Here is a 19644-nt window from a genome sequence, read left to right as displayed (position 1 = left end):
CAGTCCCCACACCCCATACACCCTCATACACACACACCTCACACACCACAGTCCCCACACCCCATACACCCTCATACACACACACCTCACACACTACACCCTTCCACACATTCCCCACACCCCTCAGACACACACCTTACACACACTCCACACCCCCCATACACACACCACACACACCTCACACACCACACCCCCCCATACACATACCACACACACATCCATACCATACACACACACCTCACACACACCCCATATCTCACCCACCACATCCCTCACACCACACATATTGCAAACCACACACTCCTCAGAACCCCGCATACCCATACACACCACACACACCCACTTCATACCCCCTACACCCACACGCATCTCACACTCCCTTCCAAGTTTTGTCACCAGCCAGGACACAGTGAAGGCTTCAGAGACAGGGAAGGCCAGCATCGATGGGCATGAAGCCCGGGACAGACCCCTGAAGGAGAAGGGGAGAGACTGGAAGAGGGGGAAGGAGCTTTGGGAGGAGGGGAAAAGACCATAGCAGAGAGCTCAGCCTGACCATGGACACGGGCAGGTGCACACACCTGCGGCTATCGGACCAGGAGGCCAATCAAGGCAAGGGAGAGAAGCTGCTCACACCCTGGCCACGAGGGGCAAAGGGAGGGGGCACAGGAACAGCAGCAGGAGAGGTGAGAAGGACAAAGAGGAAGCAGAAGGAAGGCCAGAGGAGAGGCTGAGAGGGGCTGGGCAGGCTGGGGGGACACCTGTGAGAAGGAGCCTCCAGATGGAGCTGCTCTCCTGTCTCTGGTCCACACCAGTGAGCCCTGGAAGGAAGTTCAGGAGGGTCTTGGACGCCCAACCAGGCAGGGAACAGGGCTTCTGCCAGCTCATATGGTGTCTCTGGATCATTTTTCACCTCTTCCCCAAGGGCACTTCTACTGGGAAAATGTCCTACTGATTTTGTTAGAAGACATTTTCACCGCCATCTGTAGGATCACTTTAGTAATCAACATTCAAATCTCCGTCATCCACTGCACACACATGGCACTCGTGGGTAGTCTGCAACCTGCACAACTGTCCATGGCAGCCTGGTTGAGAAGCATCAGGCAGGGCTCTGGTCTGGACTCCCTGGAGAAGGCAGGAAGACCTCTCCCTGCTCTGGCTGCTGGCTAAATTTGCGAGGATGGCCTTGCTCAAGCAGGAAGGAGGGAGAGAAAGAGGGAAGAGGTCCTGGATGTTTAAGGAAATAGCAAGCACTGCCAAGAGCTGTGCTGCCTGGGATAAGGGCTATTGATGCGGGCTGCAGGGAAGAAGCTGAGACCACAAGCTTCTTTCTTGCTTGTGGTATCCGCTATGCCCATGGCATAGGGACAGAGACACAGGAGGTCATTCAGAGGCTGGGGTTCTCTGGCATCTTCAAGTGTCCTGGCCAAAGTTCAGAGTACTGTCCCCCTGCAAGAGAAGGAGGGGCTTCTCTAGTCCCTCCTTCCATCCCAGAGCCTGCTGCTGGAGTGTCCAGGGAGGACGGAAGAGATGGGCAAGAGGGGAGAGTGGAGGAGGCCGAGGGAGAGCTCACCTTCTGCGCACCCGAGAAGGCGTGGCCGTGACATGAAACATTAGGTCACACGGCCTTCCCATCCGGCCTTAGCGTGCCTACACATCTGCACAGAGAAGGAGAAGAGGTTGAGAGGAGAAAGTAGGCAGCGGTAGCAGCACAGAATAAACCCAAACAGCCATGGTGGACGGAAAGAGGACACAAGACAGACGGACAGACAGAAAAGGAAGGAATGAGCAGAAAGAGAAAAAATGAGACCGCAGGGGAGGGAGTGGGTGGGAGGTGAGCAGAGTCTGAGGCAGGGACGGCACAGGAGAGGTGGGAGAGGGCGGGGGCTCCCATCATGCATTTTTTTGTTTTGTGGTTGTTTTTTGCTTTGTTTTGTTTTGTTTTTTGAGACAGAGTCTCACTCTGTCACCTAGGCTGGAGTGCAGTGGCACAATGTTGGCTCACTGCAACCTCCGCCTCTCAGGTTCAAGCGATTCTCCGGCCTCAGCCTCCTGAAAAGCTGGGATTACAGGCGCACGCCACCATACCTGGCTAATTTTTGTATTTTTAGTAGAGAAGGAGTTTCACAATGTTGGCCAGGCTCGTCTCGAACTCCTGGCCTCAAGTGATCCACCCGCCTCAGCCTCCCAAAGTGCTGGGATTACAGGCGTGAGCCACCACACCCGGCCTTATCATGCATTTTCAGATGGTCGCTCAGATGCCATGTGGAGGGTGGGAGATCTGCATGAGACATGAAGGTTCTGTGGACATGGTGATGTTGTGCTTCCTCTAGGGTCCTGCCTACCAGGGAGGTCTGGGGGAGGGGGTGTGTGCTGCCTAAGCCTGGTGATGAAAACCTTCAAATCTTCAATGTCCGCAGCATAAACAGTACCCTTTAGTCATGGTACCCCTGTGTGGTGTGGAACCTGCACAACTGAACTTTAACCTCAGGCCTCCCAGAGCAAAACTGGGCCAGGACACTTGAAGGGGCTCACAGCTGCCCACCCCCTCTCCATTCCTCCCAGAGGTTCTGCTTATGTCTGAGAACACAGAGTGCAGCATGGCTGCATGGGAGTCCCAGGCAGGATACAGGAGAAGGCACTAGAGCCCAAAGGGGCTGAGGACAGATCTGCTAAGTCATGCCCATGAGCAGGACAAAGGTGGGGCTTTATGATGCCTTTGCAAGTGGGTAAGTGAAGGCTGGAGTTGCCTCCCAGCATTGCCCTTCTAAGGGAACTCCAGCTGCTCTGTCAAGCCAGTGGCTTCAACAGACCTGGGCATGGAAGGGCTGCTCCTGTTTACCTTCCAGCCTTCCAGAACCTCCCGGGCTGCCTCATGCACACAGCCCTTCCTGCTTAAGCCAGTCATCTGGGTCCCAGAAAGTGGGGTGCTGCCCAATTTTCTTGTTAACAGTAGAAGATGAGAGAGAGAGGTGTGGGGTGGGAGAGGAGCCAGGTAAGAACAACATGCCACTTCAGAACCAGGGGCTGCCTCTGTCTGAGAGACCAGACCATCCAGATACCTGTCACCAGGAGAGGTGGAGGCAGGCAGGAGGACATAGTTTGGGGTCCAGCAGGAGGTGTGCTGGGCATGGAAGGAGCAGGGGGCCCCGGGTACCTTCTGGGCTCCAGAGAAGGCGTGGTAGAAGCTAGACACGTAAGTCATGATGGCTTTCTCATCCGGTCGGGCAGTTCCAACGATGTCTGTCAAGAAAAATCTGGAGTTAAAGCCAGCTGGTTCCAAGAACACCATACACCCCCAATGTGATGCAGAAAGAAGCTCACAGCACCACCAAGTCTTCTTGCCAAAATGTGGAGCCCGAATCTAACCAGCCTCTGGCATCAACTTGCGCTTATGGGAATGTAAGTAGAGGAACACGTGAAATGAAGTCCCAAAGAGGCAGACAAACCCAGGATAAGGAACTTGCTACAGGACAGTGGCCCCATTTCTGTAACAAGTTCAATGGCAGGACTAAAAGGGGTCAAAGCGGGGAGAGAAGTCCTAGACATGGGAAAAGCTGTCAGAAACACAACCGAATGCCAGCATGGACCTTGTTCAGATTTTGATTAAAACAAACCAACCCTCAAAGAAATGTCATAGGTAATTACGGAAATTTCATTATGAACTGGGTATCAAATGGAATTATCAATTTGCTAAATGTGAAAACTTCATTGTTGCCTAAGAAAATAACTCTATTTTTAAGGTATGTATTCAGAAGCATGCAGTAGTAAAATGATGTGATATCTCAGAATTGCTTTAAGATACTCCAACCAAGAAATAAGAAAAAAACAAAGTGTGGCAAGACCTCAGTAGCCATTCTATCTGGATGATGGAAATTGGAAAGGTCATCATGCTATTCTTTCTGCTTTTGCCTGGGTTTTTATGTGTTTGAAAATTTTCCTCATGACATTTTTGAAATTTTAAAAGCTACTGGTGGCTTTGGGAGGCCAAGGCAGGCAGATCACTTGAGGCCAGAAGTTCGAGACCAGCCTGGCCAACTTGGTGAAACCCCGTCTCTACTAAAAATATAAAAATTAGCCATTGGTGTGTGCCTGTAATCCCAGCTACTCGGGAGGCTGAGGCAGGAGAATCGCTTGAACCTGGGAGGTGGAGGTTGCAGTGAGCAGCATTCCAGCCTGGGTGACACAGGGAGACCCCATCTCAAAAAAAAAAAAAAAAAAAGCCACTGGGGGGCAGAAGGGCAGGGAGCAGTGTGGACCCCACTGCGGTCTTTTCCTGTCCCCATAACCCTTTTCTAGCCCCTCAGCACTGAGTAGGTGGGGCCAAGGAGAGCACACAGGGAAGTGGCCATGGTGCGTCAGGCTCCTCCCAAGGGGCAAGCACAGAGATGGGACAAGAAGACCCAGCCTGACCCCAGCCTGGAGCTGCCAGCCCTGGCTTCATGAACCCACAGGCCCCTATGCTCCCAGATGCCTCCCTTCCCCCTACAGCCCCTGCTCACCCCATCCGAGATGCTCTGCATGGGGAGAGGGGCAATGGCGGGGTCAGCGGCCAGGAAGAGCTGGGTGTCCAGCCCCAGGCCCAATCTTTGGTAAGGATGTTCTAGTGTCAAACCCTGAACCTGTCCCCATCCAGGTGTCCTGGTTAGCAGCATTCGGGACACCAAGGCCTTGGTGAGGAACATAAAAGTCAACACTCAACTTAGGCCCCCTCCTTCCTTCCCTACCCCACATGGAGCCACTTCCTCTGGCTGGGATCTGCCCAGCAAGGTCAGAACTGGACACTTCCACCACTGAGAAAGTCCAAGCCATAGTTCTCTAGCACCCTCCTCAGAAGATGCTAGAAGGAAGCCAGGGTTATAGATGAGAGCAAACACCATGTCCAGTCAGCCCCAGTCATAGCTGGGGCATAAGGAGATGCTAAGCTCAGCCGTCCAGAGACCGCCCAAGGCTCAGAGGGTTAGGACAGTGCACCTCTCAGCAAGAGAAACTTCCCATCCCAAACTGTGTCGGACAACAAGGGCACACTTCCCCGCACCCCAGCACCTGCTACCCTGACTCCAAGGCAAAGACGAGACCCATCCTCAGGCAATCGATGCAAGAACAGCCCCTAAGCCCTTTGCAGAATCAGCTAACACCTCTCCCTCCAAAGCTCAGGGGACGATGGAAGAATCCCCAAGAGGCTGTGATCCCCATGCTCCTCAAATGCAGTCCCAGAAGACCAGGCCCTGCTCCTGTCCAGCCCTGGACTGCTGGGGTCCACCCCTTCTTAGCCACTGAGTGACGGGGGGGATGGGCAAGAGACACAGAAAGAAAGCGACTTTCACCTTCGGCATCCAGCATCTTGGGGATATCCAGGTACTTCTCTGCCACATCAAAAGCTGTATTCAGATTTGTGAGTGGATCATCCTAGAGGGAGAAAAGGAGGAAGGGATGATAAAGTGAGAGCCACAGCAAGTCACTGGCTACTCCCAATTGGGTGGCCACCCAAACTGGGGAGCAGAGCAACTTTCTCCCAGCCCCAGCTCGATCCTCAGGGGACAGTTCCAGATGTGGAAGGCTGGTCTCACCACTGGGGCTCACTGGTTGGAGGTTTAAAGCATTCTCTTTCCCCCTTCAAGCTTCAAATTGTCAGGGAAATGGGGCGAAGTAGTCTGCAGCCTGCGTCGGGAGTAGGAAGGAGTTCCTAAGAAATGTGTGCTAGGAGCAGGGCACTGGCCTATTCACCATCCATCTTGGCTTCTGTTTTCAGCTCTGCCTCCCACCAGCGGGACTCGTGGGTGGATAACCTGACCTTAGCTTTTCCACCCATAACTCAAGAGTTGGAGTAGGGAGCTCTAAACTCTAGACTAGTCAAGATTTGGAGCAGGACCCCTCTGGTGCTCACATTCCATGAAATTTGGAGGCTCCTTTAAATAGCCACAGCTTTGGACTCTTCTGGCTTCTGCTACCTTCTCAAGAACACTTAGCAGGGATTGGCAAGGATGTTGAGAAGCTGTAATCCTTGTGCGATGAATGCAACATAAACGTAGGTGGAATGTCAAATGGTACAGCTGCTGTAAGAACAGGATGGTGGCTCCTCAAAAAATTAAACATGGGATTACATGGTCCTACAATTCCACTTGTGGGGAGATATTCAAAAGAATTGAAAGCAGGTTCTCAAAGAGACTTTTATACCTCCACTGTCCACAGCAGCATTATTCACAGTAGCCAGGAGGTAGAAGCAACCCCAGTCCCCATAGATGGATGAACAGATAAGCAGAACATGGGCATACGCCCAACGGAATATTATTCAGCCTTAGCAGGGAGGGAAATTCTGACAAACACTGCAACATGGATGAACTTTGAGAATGTTATGCTAAGTGAAATAAGCCAGACACAAAGGACGCAGGCTGGGCGCACTGGCTCATGCCTGTAATCCCAGTACTTTGGGAGAATCATTGCACTCTTGCCTGGGCAACACAGCAAGACTATGTCTCAAAAAAAAAAAAAAAAAAAAAAAGGCTGGGCATGGTGGCTCACACCTATAATCCCAGCACTTTGGGAGGCCAAGACGGGTGGATCACCTGAGGTCGTGAGTTCGAGACCAGCCTGACCAACATAGCGAAACCCCATCTCTATTCAAAATACAAAATTAGCTAGGCATGGTGGTGCGCGCCTGTAATCCCAGCTACTCAGGAGGCTGAAGCAGGAGAATCACCTGAACCCGGGAGGCAGAGGTTGCAGTGAGTAGAGATCACTCCATTGCACTCCAGCCTGGGCGACAATAGTGAAACTCCGTCTCAAAAAATAAATAAATAAAAATAAAAAAACAGAAGGGGAGACAGAGACAGCGAAACAGGGAGAAATTGGCAGAAATAAATAAAAAGACAGAGAGGGATAGTGTGTGGGAGGGCACTAACTGGGTATCAGAAAGAACCCCTGGACTTTCACCTCCCAAATGGCTGATGCTTCCAAATTCTTCAGAGTAAGGGAGGGGGCTCCAGAGCCACGGTCAGCACAGACCCCTTTATGTGGGGATGTCCAACAGCTGTGGATGAACTGGCCACTGACACCCCAGCATACTCAAGCAGGGACAGAGATACGTGCACACCTGTCACCAAAGCCCATCAGCTGAATAGGAAGTGGTGATGATGCCTTCGAAAGAGAAAACTGAGCCGGGCGCGGTGGCTCAAGCCTGTAATCCCAGCACTTTGGGAGGCCGAGACGGGTGGATCACGAGGTCAGGAGATCGAGACCATCCTGGCTAACACGGCGAAACCCCATCTCTACTAAAAATATAAAAAATTAGCCAGGCAAGGTGGCGGGCGCCTGTGGTCCCAGCTACTCAGGAGGCTGAGGCGAGAGAATGGCGTGAACCCAGGAGGCGGAGGTTGCAGTGAGCTGAGATCCGGCCACTGCACTCCAGCCTGGGCGACAGAGCAAGACTCCGTCTCAAAAAAAAAAAAAAAAGAGAGAAAACTGCCACCTCTAGGATATTCCCCCTTGGCCACGTTTGATTTGGCCACACAGCTTCCCAGCAGGACAGGAAGTTCCTCTCTTTTTTTTTTTTCCTTGCAAAGCAGCTGAGGAAGTGGGCCAAGGATCCTCTGCCCCCAGGAGGTTAGCTGGGGAAGGGCTGGCCCCTGCTGTGGCTCCTCTCCTTCAGCAAATGGGCCCTTCCAGTGGACAGAGGCCTCAGCCCCAAGCTTCAGGTGACGGGGCAGTGTGTGGGGGACTGGAGGAGGCAGGGCGCAGTACAGGGAAGCAAGTAGGAATCTGCTCCTTCCCTCCCTCAAAATCATTTTTGGCAGCTTGCTAACCACTCGCCCGCAGCAAAGGACCTGCCACCACCACGAGTTGCACAGCAGCTCCTGCCCCAGCAATACTAGACCTCTTCTGGCCACTGAGAAGAAAGACGCCCTTCCTGGAGGCCCAGGCAAGGCAAGAGCTACACTGAACACTGTGTTCTCCAGCGTCAAGGTGAAGTAGAGACACACAAGTCCAGCCACTCCTTGAAGCCTCCCTTGCCAAGAGATTTGAGCACAGATAGGCGACATTCCAACCCCAACTCCAAGTCACCAACTGGGGGCTTGGGAAGGGCCTTTCCCAGGATGGCCAAGCCATTGCGGCCTCTTGGCACCAAGATGGACCAAGAGGGAACTTGCAGAGTATGGTCAGAGGGTCCAGGAGGGAACCTGGAGAGTGTGGTTAGAGGGTCCAGGAGGGAACTTGCAGAGTATGGTCAGAGGGTCCAGGAGGAAACCTGGAGAGTGTGGTCAGAGGGTCCAGGAGGAAACCTGGAGAGTGTGGTCAGAGGGTCCAGGACAGGTTTCTCCAAGGTCCAGGGCAGTGTCATCCAACCAGCTCAGACACTGAGAACCACCATGAGGCTAGAAACACAGCTCCCACTCCCACATCTGTCCCCACTCCACACATCCACTCAAGAAGAATCACTGCAGCTTCATGCTGAAGGCGGGAGTGAAACCAAAAGAAAATCCCCCAGCCAAACTTCAGCAATAAAGGAAACCAAATCCATGGATAGGATAAGCTGCCCAGGACTGCACAGGAAGTCAAGGACAAGGCGGGGATGAACTGTCTCTTAGAATATGTGTCTCCTCTTTACAAGTCCCGGAAAAACAGAAAGGAGAAACGTTATGTACCATTCCATCCCTCTGACAAAGCTGCTGCCACAGCTGTGATATTTTTCCTGGTGGGCTGTGTATGTGTGCAAGAACACACACCATGCACAAGGCTAATGACGTTGCCCTAACAGGGAAGGTGTTTTTCTCTTCACTTTCAGTTGGAGCTCTGTCTGGCTATTCTAAGAGGCCAACCCCACTCGGGTTGGACCATGGACTGACATGGAAAGGGTCCTAGTCCTGCTCTTTTCCCACCCCACCTGCCAGGGACCCAAAGTGGGAGGTCAGGTGGGCACACATACCTTCCGCAGCTTCCCATAGTCAATCAGCTCGGGCCGGTGTCGGTGGATCAAGGCACAGAAGCCGAGGCCATCCTTCCAACTGCCCGGGGAGAGAGAAGAAGGGGTAGGCTGGTAAATGAGGCTGAACAAACGGGCAGCCAAGCACTAACCAGGGCAAAGCAGGGGCCTCCTGGACTCCAGAGAGATGAACACAGAGCTTTCTGGAGCAGGAGTTAGAAGACAGGATGGGAAGGGACATTTGTTCCTGCCACAATCCCAGGCACTGGGGTCAAGACTTTGTGGCGGGGTTGGCAGGTTGAGATAAACCTGCCATATCCAGCCCTACCCCCAACCAAGGCCCACGGCCCTAGTCTGCTGTTCCAGAGCCCTGGGCTGGGACTTCCTGGACAATTTCCTTGGGGACGCTCCCAGTAGCAAAAGCATCAACCAAAGTTATATCAGGCAGCAGCCCTAAGACACTGCAGGGAGAGAGATGGGGGGATTCAGAGGGATGGTGGCACCCCCTTCCCAAGGAAAGCTACTTCTTCCACCAACAGTCTCCACTTGGTTCTAAAGCTGAGACTGACCCAGTCAAGGGGTGGGGGTGGGGGGTCTGGGAGCTCCCGGGGGAGGCAGCCTGGTTCTGCGAGAGCCCCTCAGCCCCCAGCACTCACCTTATGTGGAAGTTCTGGATGTTGACATTTTTGTAAGGGGCCGTCTTTCTCTGACACCACAGGAGCAGCCCTTCCTTGGCTGAAGTCTCTGTGGGGAAGGGGACCGGGCAGCGAGGTCAGAGGGCTGACTCGGTGGAGGAAGGGATGCCGGCTGATGGAGGCCCCACTGTGACCCCTTGATGCCAACCCTCCTTCAGAGGGCTGAAGGAGGAGCCCTGGCCATCAAGTCTATTCCCTTGACAAAGTTTGAGAAGTTATTTGAGAAACAGAAAAAGCAAGCTGGGAAGCTTTTCAGAGCTAGTTGTGCTATACATATAAATTCTGAGACAACAGTTTTTCCAACTTCAAGAATTATCTCCCCCTACTCCTTTTATTCAAAGAAATGGTAATGATACAAAATAAGTCAGCAACCTCTATCAGGTTGAGGAGGAAGGTTTGATTGATCTGAGAAATCTACACATCCAGGGGTCTCCAGACAGGAGATCCCACAGCCTGAGGGTGCACACAGCTGAGTGAGAAGAAAGCATTAGGACTCCTAGACAGATTTTGTTTGTAATCTAAAAAATAAAAAATAAATAAAAATAAATAAAAAATAAGGTCTCCCTATATTTACTTCATGGATCAATACTGCTGCCCTCTGTGTGTGAAGGAGCCACGTGTCTGTGAGGTTAGGCAGGCAACTGAGGGGGCTCACGGAGCTCCCAGCACAGAAGAAAGACTGAAAACCACACTACCCCCCAATATGCTTTGGCTGTGTCCCCACCCAAATCTCATCTTGAATTGTAGCTCCCATAATTCCCATGTGTTGTGGGAGGGACCCAGTGGGAGATAATTGAGTCGTTGGCGTGGTTCCCCCCCATACTGTTCTCGTGGTAGCAAATAAGTCTCACGAGATCTGATGGTTTTCTAAGGGGAAACCCCTTTCACTTGGCTCTCATTCTCTGCCCGCTGCCATGTAAAAGGTCCCTTTGCTCTTCCTTGCCTTCCGCCATGATTATGAGGCCTCCCCAGCCATGTGGAACTGTGAGTTCATTACAACTCTTTTTCTTTATAAATTACCCAGTCTCGGGTATGCCTTTACCAGCAGTGTGAAAACTGACTAATATACTCCTGTGTTCATGCCTGTGAATTGGAGGTTAAGGTACTCAGTGGACTGGGTTCATGAATGATCTCATTTATTTTCAATGCACAAAATGGACTTTAAAATGACATTCAAGGGTTCCTACAAAGACCATAACCACCTAAGCGAAAGCAGACAATTTAAAAATTGGCAAAGCTAGTACTTCTACTTAGCTTAAGCTCTTTGTCAGCTAAATCACAAGAGTAACACAATGATGACTTCAGAGCTGACAGGAAGTCCACCCAAAAGAATCAAAATCATCAAGAAGGCTATTTGAGAAATAGATTTACATCCACTGTCATTAACAAGAACCACACCCCAGGTGACTACTATGACCCTCTTTCCAACCACTTCAACCCTAAATACCAAGTACCCATAAACCAAACTTGGACCCCTGCATTGCTGTATCACAGAGTGTCAAACCAACATCTCCATCACAAAGCAACTGAATTGAATCCACGTTGTTTTTATTAAGAAATTCCTTTGACTAAAAATGTTTATGTCTATGCCATTAAAACAAACATTTTAAAAATATTATCTCCATCTCATCTTGTAAAAGTTTGTTTCAGTATGTGTGTTTTATCATATGCACAGCAATACACAAATATTATGCAAGATAAATACATGCATAGCAGACATAAAGCTCAAAAACTGCCCGAGTATGGAACCAAATGTAGAGATCACTTCTCCAGACCATGACGGCCCTTGTAGATCTGAGAAGTGGCCACTAGAGGGTGCTAGGGGAGCAGAGTAGAGGACGGGGTTAGCGACCCTCCTGGCACTTCCAGCGGCTATTTCCCCACCCTTTCAGAGGAACGACCCAAGAGCCAGGTGGGTTTTCCAGTATACTTCCCCGTGGCAGCCTTGGGCTTTCCCAAAGTGGGGAGTTTCCCTGGGGCCAACACGCCTATGAGAATCAGAATGGCAAATAGTTCTTTTTTCTACATTGACTGGAAGAGAGGGCTGATGCCCAATAAATGAGCAAGAAGCCTAGGACACGGCCCCTGATGAATGTCCATTGCCCTGGGTGTGGGAGTTCTCCAGGCGAAGCCCAGGGAGGGAGACGGGGTGGTGATGGCAGGATGGAACAAAGCGGAAACCCACCTTCCACGGAGATGTCCTGGATGGCAAAGCGCAGGATGATGGTCCAGATCATGCCCAGGGTCATCTTCACATTCCCATCCACGATTTCTACAGAAACAGCAGCACCACGCATCAGAAAGGGCCTCGGCGGGGACAGAATTAACACTCCCTCAGCACCCACAGCACTCCATGCCCCACACTAGGAATCAGACTCCAGAGCTCTACTTCTAGAGGGAAACCGGATTTTTGCTTGTTTGTTTCTGAGACAGGGTTTTCGCTCTGTCACCCAAGCTAGACTGCAGTGGTGCAATCATGGCTCACTGCAGCCTCCAAATCCTGGGCTCAAGCAATCCTCCCATCTCAGCTTCCTGGGTAGCTGGGACTACAGATAGGCCACCACACTCGGCTAATTTTTTCATTTTTTGTAGAGACAGGGTCTTACGATATTGCCCAGGCTGGTCTCAAACTCCTGGGTTCAAATGATCCTCCCACCTTAGCCTTCCAAAGTGCTGGAATTACAGGCATGAGCTACCATGTCTGGCCTGGATGTTTCTTAAAGTTAATGCATAAACTGTGCTATTTAGGGCACCAAAAAAAAAGTGTAATCAATCCTAATTGGAGACAGTGGGTACATCAGGGAAGGCCACAGAGAAGGGGGCATTTGAAATCCTGATCTGTGTCCCCAGCTGATGAAGAAGAGGGGAGGATTTCTAAACAATCACAAATGTTCTGGCAATTCTGTGAGCTGGGGCTGTCTGGGAAATCACAGCTCTCAAAATAGCCACCCACATGTGGAAAAACCAATGGAATCAAGAGAAAGTCACAAACTTAAAGTTTTGTAAATTGCCATTTTGAACCATCCACTGACTCAACCTCACAATGCCATTAGTTTGGGTATTAAAACAGATTTAAAAAAAAAAAAATCAAACAACAGCTTCAAGATCACAACTAACAGATAACCCACTATATTTAGTGTAAGCAGCACCTTTTAGAGTTTTAGAATCTAGAAGTTCTATGAAGTAGATTTTCTCTTTTTTTCTGTACCAGGCCTAATGGCAGGGAATACAACATAAATAAGCCCTATTTTAAGGCGCCCAATACATGGAGCAATTTATGGTCTTGTGGTTGAACAAGTGATACTCAAATGTACATTCCACACCCCCTCATCACCTGCTTCCAGACCAGGAGATAGTAATCTGGCCCATGGTAAAACACGCTCAGTTAAGAGTAAGGCACCCAAAGAATATCTTATTTTTTCCTACCTACAACATTAATTTTAGGGGAGACCCAACAGAACCATGAGAAGGATCAATTTCCAGGGAGTCCTGACCCTACTAGGATTTGCATCCCACAAACCCCTGAAACAAGAGTGGATTTCCATTAGGGACGGTATACTCTGACATCTTAGCCCCTTTCCCGAAAGTGAGGGCAAAACTGTATGCTGCTGCATGACCAGCAGGGTGTAGTCCATGGAGCGGTGCTTGGCCACAGCCACCTCCCAGGGGAGCAGGTAACCCACTGAGTCTGCATGGGATGCTGAGCAAAGGAAGAAGTGTCCACTTCTCCATGGAATAGGATGTAACCCTTCTTGCAAACAGGGAAGTAAAAATGCCCCTCCCAGAGCCCCAGCCACCAGGGGAGCACAGTCCCACATCCAAGCGCTTGGGTTGGGGAGAAACAGAGAGCTGTAGCATCATGCAACCCCTTTTGCTACTAAGCAACACAGCCAGCCAGCATTCTGCAGTCCACATCGTGGGGAGGCAGAACTACTCATTAAGAATCAGCTCATAGACCTGGCAGTGGCTCAAGTCTGTACTCCCAACACTTTGGGAGGCCAAGACAGATGGATTGCTTGAACCCAGGTGTTCAAGACCAGCCTGGGCAACATGACAAAACCCCATCTCTACAAAAATACAAAAATTAAATAGGCATGGTAGTGCCTGTAGTCCCAGCTATTCAGACTTAAGTGGGAGGATTGCTTGAGCCAAGGCAGAGGCTGCAGTGACCTGTGATCGCGCTACTGTACTCCACCCTGGGCAACAAAGTGAGACCCTCTCTCAAAAAAATAAGATAAAACAAAAAAGTAAAGGAATCGGCTCATAAAGCTTTGATATTTTAAAAAAAAAGCACTTTCATTTGTGATTTCTAATGGTTTAAAGGGTTCATCTAAATTGAAAAGACAAACACTAAACTCTCAATAAATAGGCAAAAGACAAAAAATCATAAAACATGAAATACAAATAATCAATTCATAAGAATGTTCAATCTCACTTATAATCAAAGAAATAAGATCATCTTCCCATGCTATTAAATCAGCAAACTTAAAAAACAAAGTTAGGCTGGGTGAAGTAGCTCATGCCTGTAATCCTAGCACTTTGGGAGGCCAAGGTAGGAGGATCGCTTGAGTCCAGGAGTTCAAGACCAGCCTGGGCAACATAGGAGACCTTGTCTCTACAAAAAAATGAAAAAATTAGCCAGGTGCAGTGGTGTACACCTGTAGTCCTAGCTTCTTGGGAGGCTGAGGCAGGAGGACTGGGGTTGAGCCCAGGAGCTCAAGGCTGCAGTGAGCTGTGACAGCACCACTGCACTCCAACCTGCGTGGCAAGTCAAGACCCTGTCTCTTAAAAACAAAAACAAAAACAAAAACCCAAAGTTGAAAAACCACATGCCTTGATGTCAGCAAGGCTACCACATTAGAAGTGTAAATTGGTTTAAAAAACAATAATAATAATTTCTGGGAAATTAATCAATTAATCTGGGAAATAATTTGGCCACAAGGAGTATGCATCTTAAAGTTGCTCAACTTTTTGGCAGTAAAATTCTATCTCCAGGAATCTATCCCTAGCCAATGAAAGGAAATGCAGAGTAAGGTTCCTGTATGAATGCACTTGCTGCAAGGCTATATTTATCACAGCCCCGTACTAGAAACCTCGCAAATGTACACAGTACACAGAATGACCAAGTAAATCCCCAGACCCCATATCGCCCTCTGCTAAAACCTCCACAGCTTCCCACCTCCCTGAGAGTCAAAGCCAGTGGCCAGCAAGGCCCTTGTGGTCTGGCTGCCTGGGCCTCTGGTTCCCCTTCCCCTTGCTCTTTCTTCCCCTCCCCCTCTGCTCAGGCCCCCCTGCAGCTCCCCCTCCCTAGATACCTACATGGCTTGTCCCTGCCTCCTGCCAGTTTCACTCACATACCCCCTTGTCATGGACACCTCCCTTGACCACCCAAGTTCCTCCCTGCTTTGGTTTTCTCCATCTGACAGGTGTACATGCATATTTTCTCTTTCCCCTCTAGAACGTAAGCCCCTTGAGGGTAAGAATACTTCCTACTTTGCATCATTGCTTACAGTCCAGTATGAAGCCTGGCACAGGGAAAGCCCCCATCAGCACCTGCTGAGTGAATGAATGAGTGAACAAACACTAACCACAAGTGGGGGAATGGGCAGAGCTAACACAGGCCTGGGCCCCCTGAGAACACAATGGGCCTCAGTCTCTTCTAGGGCAGGGCCCAGGCCTGGGATGAAGTACGACAAACAGATGATGAGGCCAGGCGCAGTGGCTCACACCTGTAATCCCAACACTTTGGGAGGCCAAGGTGGGACAGATCACTTGAGGTCAGGAGTTCAAGACCAGCCTGGCCAACATGGTGAAACCCCGTCTCTACTAAAACAGAAATTAGGCAGATATGGTGAAACGTGCCTGTAATCCCAGCTACTCATGGGGCTGAGGCAGAAGAATCGCTTGAATCCGGGAGAGGGAGGTTGCAGTGAGCTGAGCGTGCCACTGCACTCCAGCCTGAGCAACAGAGCAAGACTCGTGGCAAAAACAAAACAAAAAAGACAATGAATGCAGCCGTTAACGATTACATCATGAGTGCTTAATAACTTAGAAAAACTGTTCAACATGGGAAATGGGAAAAGCAGGTAAAAAATTTCATAAACAGTGTTTAAAATATAAGGGAAAAAATTTTTAAGCCTAGAAAAAAGCTCTGGCGGTAATCCCATGGTTTGGCCTTCCTAAGAGTGGGACTGCAATGCTAGCCCTCCCCTGGTCCCCCACATGCTGCCCCACTCTGTCACGGCCAAACTTCAGGGACTCCCGCTGGCCCTGACCTCAGTGCCTGCAGATCTGCCATCTTGGAGCCTTCCTGGAGGGACTGAGAGACAGGCAGGTGGCTTCTTTCTTGGGTCTTGCCTACTTATCCTCTTCTCCTTCCCCAGAAACTCCCTAGAGAATTTTGCTTACTGAATTCTCATTTACACCAAAGACATAGTTTCACTCCAGAAAACAGAGGTGCCAAGCACGAGCACAGAGAGTAGGGTGTGCTTAATTAGCAGCCCATGTACGCCCAGCCCCAGTTCCCACCTGACTCCCATCCCATTCACTCTCCTTCCCCTTCCCTGGCATGGCAGGTCCTGTATTCCAGGCCTCCAGCTTCTCAACGTTTGCAGCAGGGATGCCGCATCTCGCAGGCAGCTTTGTGACAGGGACTGCTTGGAAGGTTGGGCCCAAAGGGAGGGCCCCAAAGTCACAACTGGGCTTCGTGGGAAAGATCTTGATGACAGATTAACAGCGTCTGCCCTTCCTGGTCTATGGCGAGCTATGAAGCTGCTTGCATCCCCTGCTTACTGGGAACCTGTTTCTCCCTCCTTCTCGCTCCAGAGACACCGTTGTCTGTTCAGTATTCAGATGGCAGAATGAATGCTGCAGAAATTCCATGTGACAGAAACTAGAACCCCAGGGGCCACCACCTCCCAGACCAATGCTGTGGTACGGCATCCATGGCCCCCTCCATCCTAAAGATACATGCTACCTCACTGAGACCACCTCCACGCTCACAGCACCCAAACCCCCAGGCTCTACCTGCCCAAAGACCTTCAAATACAAAATCCTTTTTGAGTTCCTTCCCCTGGTTAACTACATTCCAACCACTCACCCAGGCCAAGTCCCAGTTCCATGAAGTCTAGGCATTCTAGAACCAAGTATCGTAAGGGAGACCTTAAGGATGTGCTCCAACCTCTCCCTGATGTGTGGAAGTTCCTTGTCTCCAGCCTCCATGTGCACACCTTCAGGGACACGACACTCATGACCCTCCCAGAGCCCCGGTTCCATTTCCCAAGGCTCTGCATGTTATCCAGAGCCCACCCACCCAACAGAGTACCTATTCTGGGCCTGGTTCTGCCCTTCGGAGTCAGCCAGAGGTCTTAGTCCTTACACTGCATGATAATCATTCAAAGACTTTGGCGGGGGGCTGAGGGGTGTCCCTGCTGGACCTGGTCTCCACAGTCACAGCCTTCAGCAGCCCAGGATGGAAAACCTGCAACGTTCCCCCGCCCCCCTTCCAGGAGAGCTCATTCCAGGCGATCTGCCTGTCACCTTTTATTTATAATCTACATCAATAAACTCCATTTCACTTTTAAAAGCCCACAAAATGCCATTTGCTGCCTCATCTAGTTTCCTGGTTTAGCAGAGCGGCCACTGTGGCATGATCCTAGCGCTCAGCCGGATGGGAGTGGATGATTTCAGACCTGGAAGCCGCAGCTGAAAACATTGGCTCCTCAGGGCAGGGAGAAGGTAAAGAATATCTCATTTTAAAGGAGGCTTTTTGGCTGGGCGCGGGGGCTCATGCCTGTAATCCCAGGACTTTGGAAGGCTGAGGCAGGCGGATCATTTGAGGTCAGGAGTTCAAGACCAGCCTGGCCAACATGGTGAAACCCCATCTGTACTAAAAATACAAAAATTAGCCAGGCGTGGTGGCGCGAACCTGTAATCCTAGCTACTTGGGAGGCTGAAGCAGAAGAATCACTTGAGCCTGGGAGGCGGAGGTTGCAGTGAGTCAAGATCGCACCATTGCACTCTAGTCTGGGTGACAAAGTGAGACCCTGCCTCAAAACACAAAAAATAAAGGAGCCTTTTCAAAATATTGAGAGAAGCTAGGCCTGTGTCAAAGGAAAAGGGAAAACCGAGGCCGCCAGGTGAATCACCTTCCCAGCACAGCAGCGGCAGTGAGATGAGAGTTCACGCTAGTGTTCCTCTCACTCCTCACCCCTGAGGCCAGCACGGCAGGGGCAGGCTTGGTCTACCATCTCATTACTGAAGACAATTCCATGTGAAAGTTCTGTCCTGGGACCCGACCCGGGGAGGCAGCACTGACAGGAAGAGGGAGGCCTCAGCTCTGGAGCCTAACCCTAGGTTTAACCCTGGATCTGCCACATAGAAGCAGTCTGGCTCAGAGCCTGGGCTCAACCGACGACACTCTTCCACTCTAGCAACTTTTCTGAGCCTCAGTTTCCTTAACTGTAAAACGTGGCTGGCGATACCCACCCTACGAGTCCATCGTGACGGTAGCAGGAGATGCCCCTGCAAAGCATCCTGTCTGGCAACACAGAGCTGGTACTCGGTGAGCGCTACTCTCTTCCACCTTCCCCTTCCCTGCCCTCCTCCCCGGCTTTGGTAGAGGCTTTAAAGAAAAAACAAGTTGTTTTTTAAAATTTAGTTGCCAGGCCGGGCGCGGTGGCTCAAGCCTGTAATTCCAGCACTTTGGGAGGCCGAGACAGGTGGATCACGAGGTCAGGAGATTGAGACCATCCTGGCTAACACAGTGAAACCCCATCTCTACTAAAAAAAATACAAAAAACTAGCCGGGCGAGGTGACAGGCGCCTGTAGTCCCAGCTACTCGGGTGGCTGAGGCAGGAGAATGGCGTGAACCCGGGAGGTGGAGCTTGCAGTGAGCTGAGATCCGGCCACTGCACTCCAGCCTGGGCGACAGAGCGAGACTCCGTCTCAAAAAAAAAAAAAAAATTTAGTTGCCAAATTTTTCTTTTCAAAAAATCTGGATTTCTGGCTTCTTTTGAAAAACCGGAAGATCTAGCAGCACTGGATCCACACAGCGGCAATTTCTTACATCCACAAGGTGCCCACCCCACTTAGGACATGATTCTGCAGCTCGCCACAGCCCCTACCCACCCCTGCCACTGACCCCTGAACCACTTCACAAATTCTCTACACTCCCCTGCCCCGGGGGCATCTGAGCCTGCACCAATCACCCGGGTGACTGTCTTTGGCCTCCCACGCCTGCTTAGTTATAACTTTTTCTGCAAGTCTTGAGTTGCTCCCTAATAAAACAAACTGTTCTTTTCTTATAAGGCGGAGAACATCTTCCTAATCACAAAGCAGAGTATACTGCTATATGTCAATCCTTTGAACATTTATTGAGCACCTACTGTGTGCATCATGCTGCTAGGAGCTGGGGCCACAGGATGTAGAAACCATGCTTTCTGCCTTTGGGAAGCTCATAGCTGGTGGGGGAGATGCTGGAATCCACAAGGCACCTCCCGCGACCACCTTGGGCACTGGCCTGAATTCCAGATAAGGCCAGAGGTGAGTAAATTTTTTCTGTAGAGGGCCTGATAACAAATGTTTCTGGCTCTGTGGTCCATATAATCTCTGTAGCAACTACTCAACACTGCCATTGAAGCACAAAAGCCACTGATGATACATTAACACGGGTGTGCTGTGTTCCAATATTTCCAAAAATCCGAGTCAGTTGGACTTGACCCCATGCACTGCAGTTTGCTCAGCCTGTGTTAAAGTTCTCCATTTGATGCATCAACAAAATATCCCTCCATTTCTAGAAGAGAGGGGACTGTAAGCCTCAACCAGAGAAGAGATCTGCTCCTATGGACCTACCAGGAGCAAGACTCCTGTCCCCTCCAAGGAAAGGCCACTCTCTGAGGGCATTTCTCTGGTGTCACAAAGACCTGCGTTTGAGTTCCGGCTTTGCCATTTATTGACGGCAGAACCTTAAGGAAGTAACGTAATCTCTTTAAGCATCTCTTTTCTTATGGCAAAATTGGGAGAATTAATTA

At 50.5% G+C, this 19644-nt stretch overlaps 1 protein-coding gene across 5 annotated transcripts in view; it reads right to left on the bottom strand.

Moving 5' to 3' along the window:
* ACTN1 (actinin, alpha 1) overlaps positions 1 to 19644 on the bottom strand; it is a 105913-nt gene that overhangs the window by 24078 nt on the left and 62191 nt on the right. For all 5 annotated transcript variants that reach the window (XM_011949693.1, XM_011949694.1, XM_011949691.1 and 2 more), the window contains exons 4-8: positions 11798 to 11884; positions 9574 to 9661; positions 8921 to 8999; positions 5325 to 5406; positions 3155 to 3240 (exon numbers count right to left, since the gene is read on the bottom strand). In XM_011949693.1, coding sequence (XP_011805083.1) covers positions 3155 to 3240; positions 5325 to 5406; positions 8921 to 8999; positions 9574 to 9661; positions 11798 to 11884 — 422 coding nt within the window. The remainder of the gene's footprint in view (positions 1 to 3154; positions 3241 to 5324; positions 5407 to 8920; positions 9000 to 9573; positions 9662 to 11797; positions 11885 to 19644) is intronic.

Source organism: Colobus angolensis, unplaced genomic scaffold (assembly GCF_000951035.1).
Source record: "Colobus angolensis palliatus isolate OR3802 unplaced genomic scaffold, Cang.pa_1.0 Scaffold3, whole genome shotgun sequence".
NCBI lineage: Eukaryota > Metazoa > Chordata > Mammalia > Primates > Cercopithecidae > Colobus > Colobus angolensis.
Note: the sequence above shows the minus strand (reverse complement) of the source record. Positions and strands in the feature narration are given on the sequence as shown.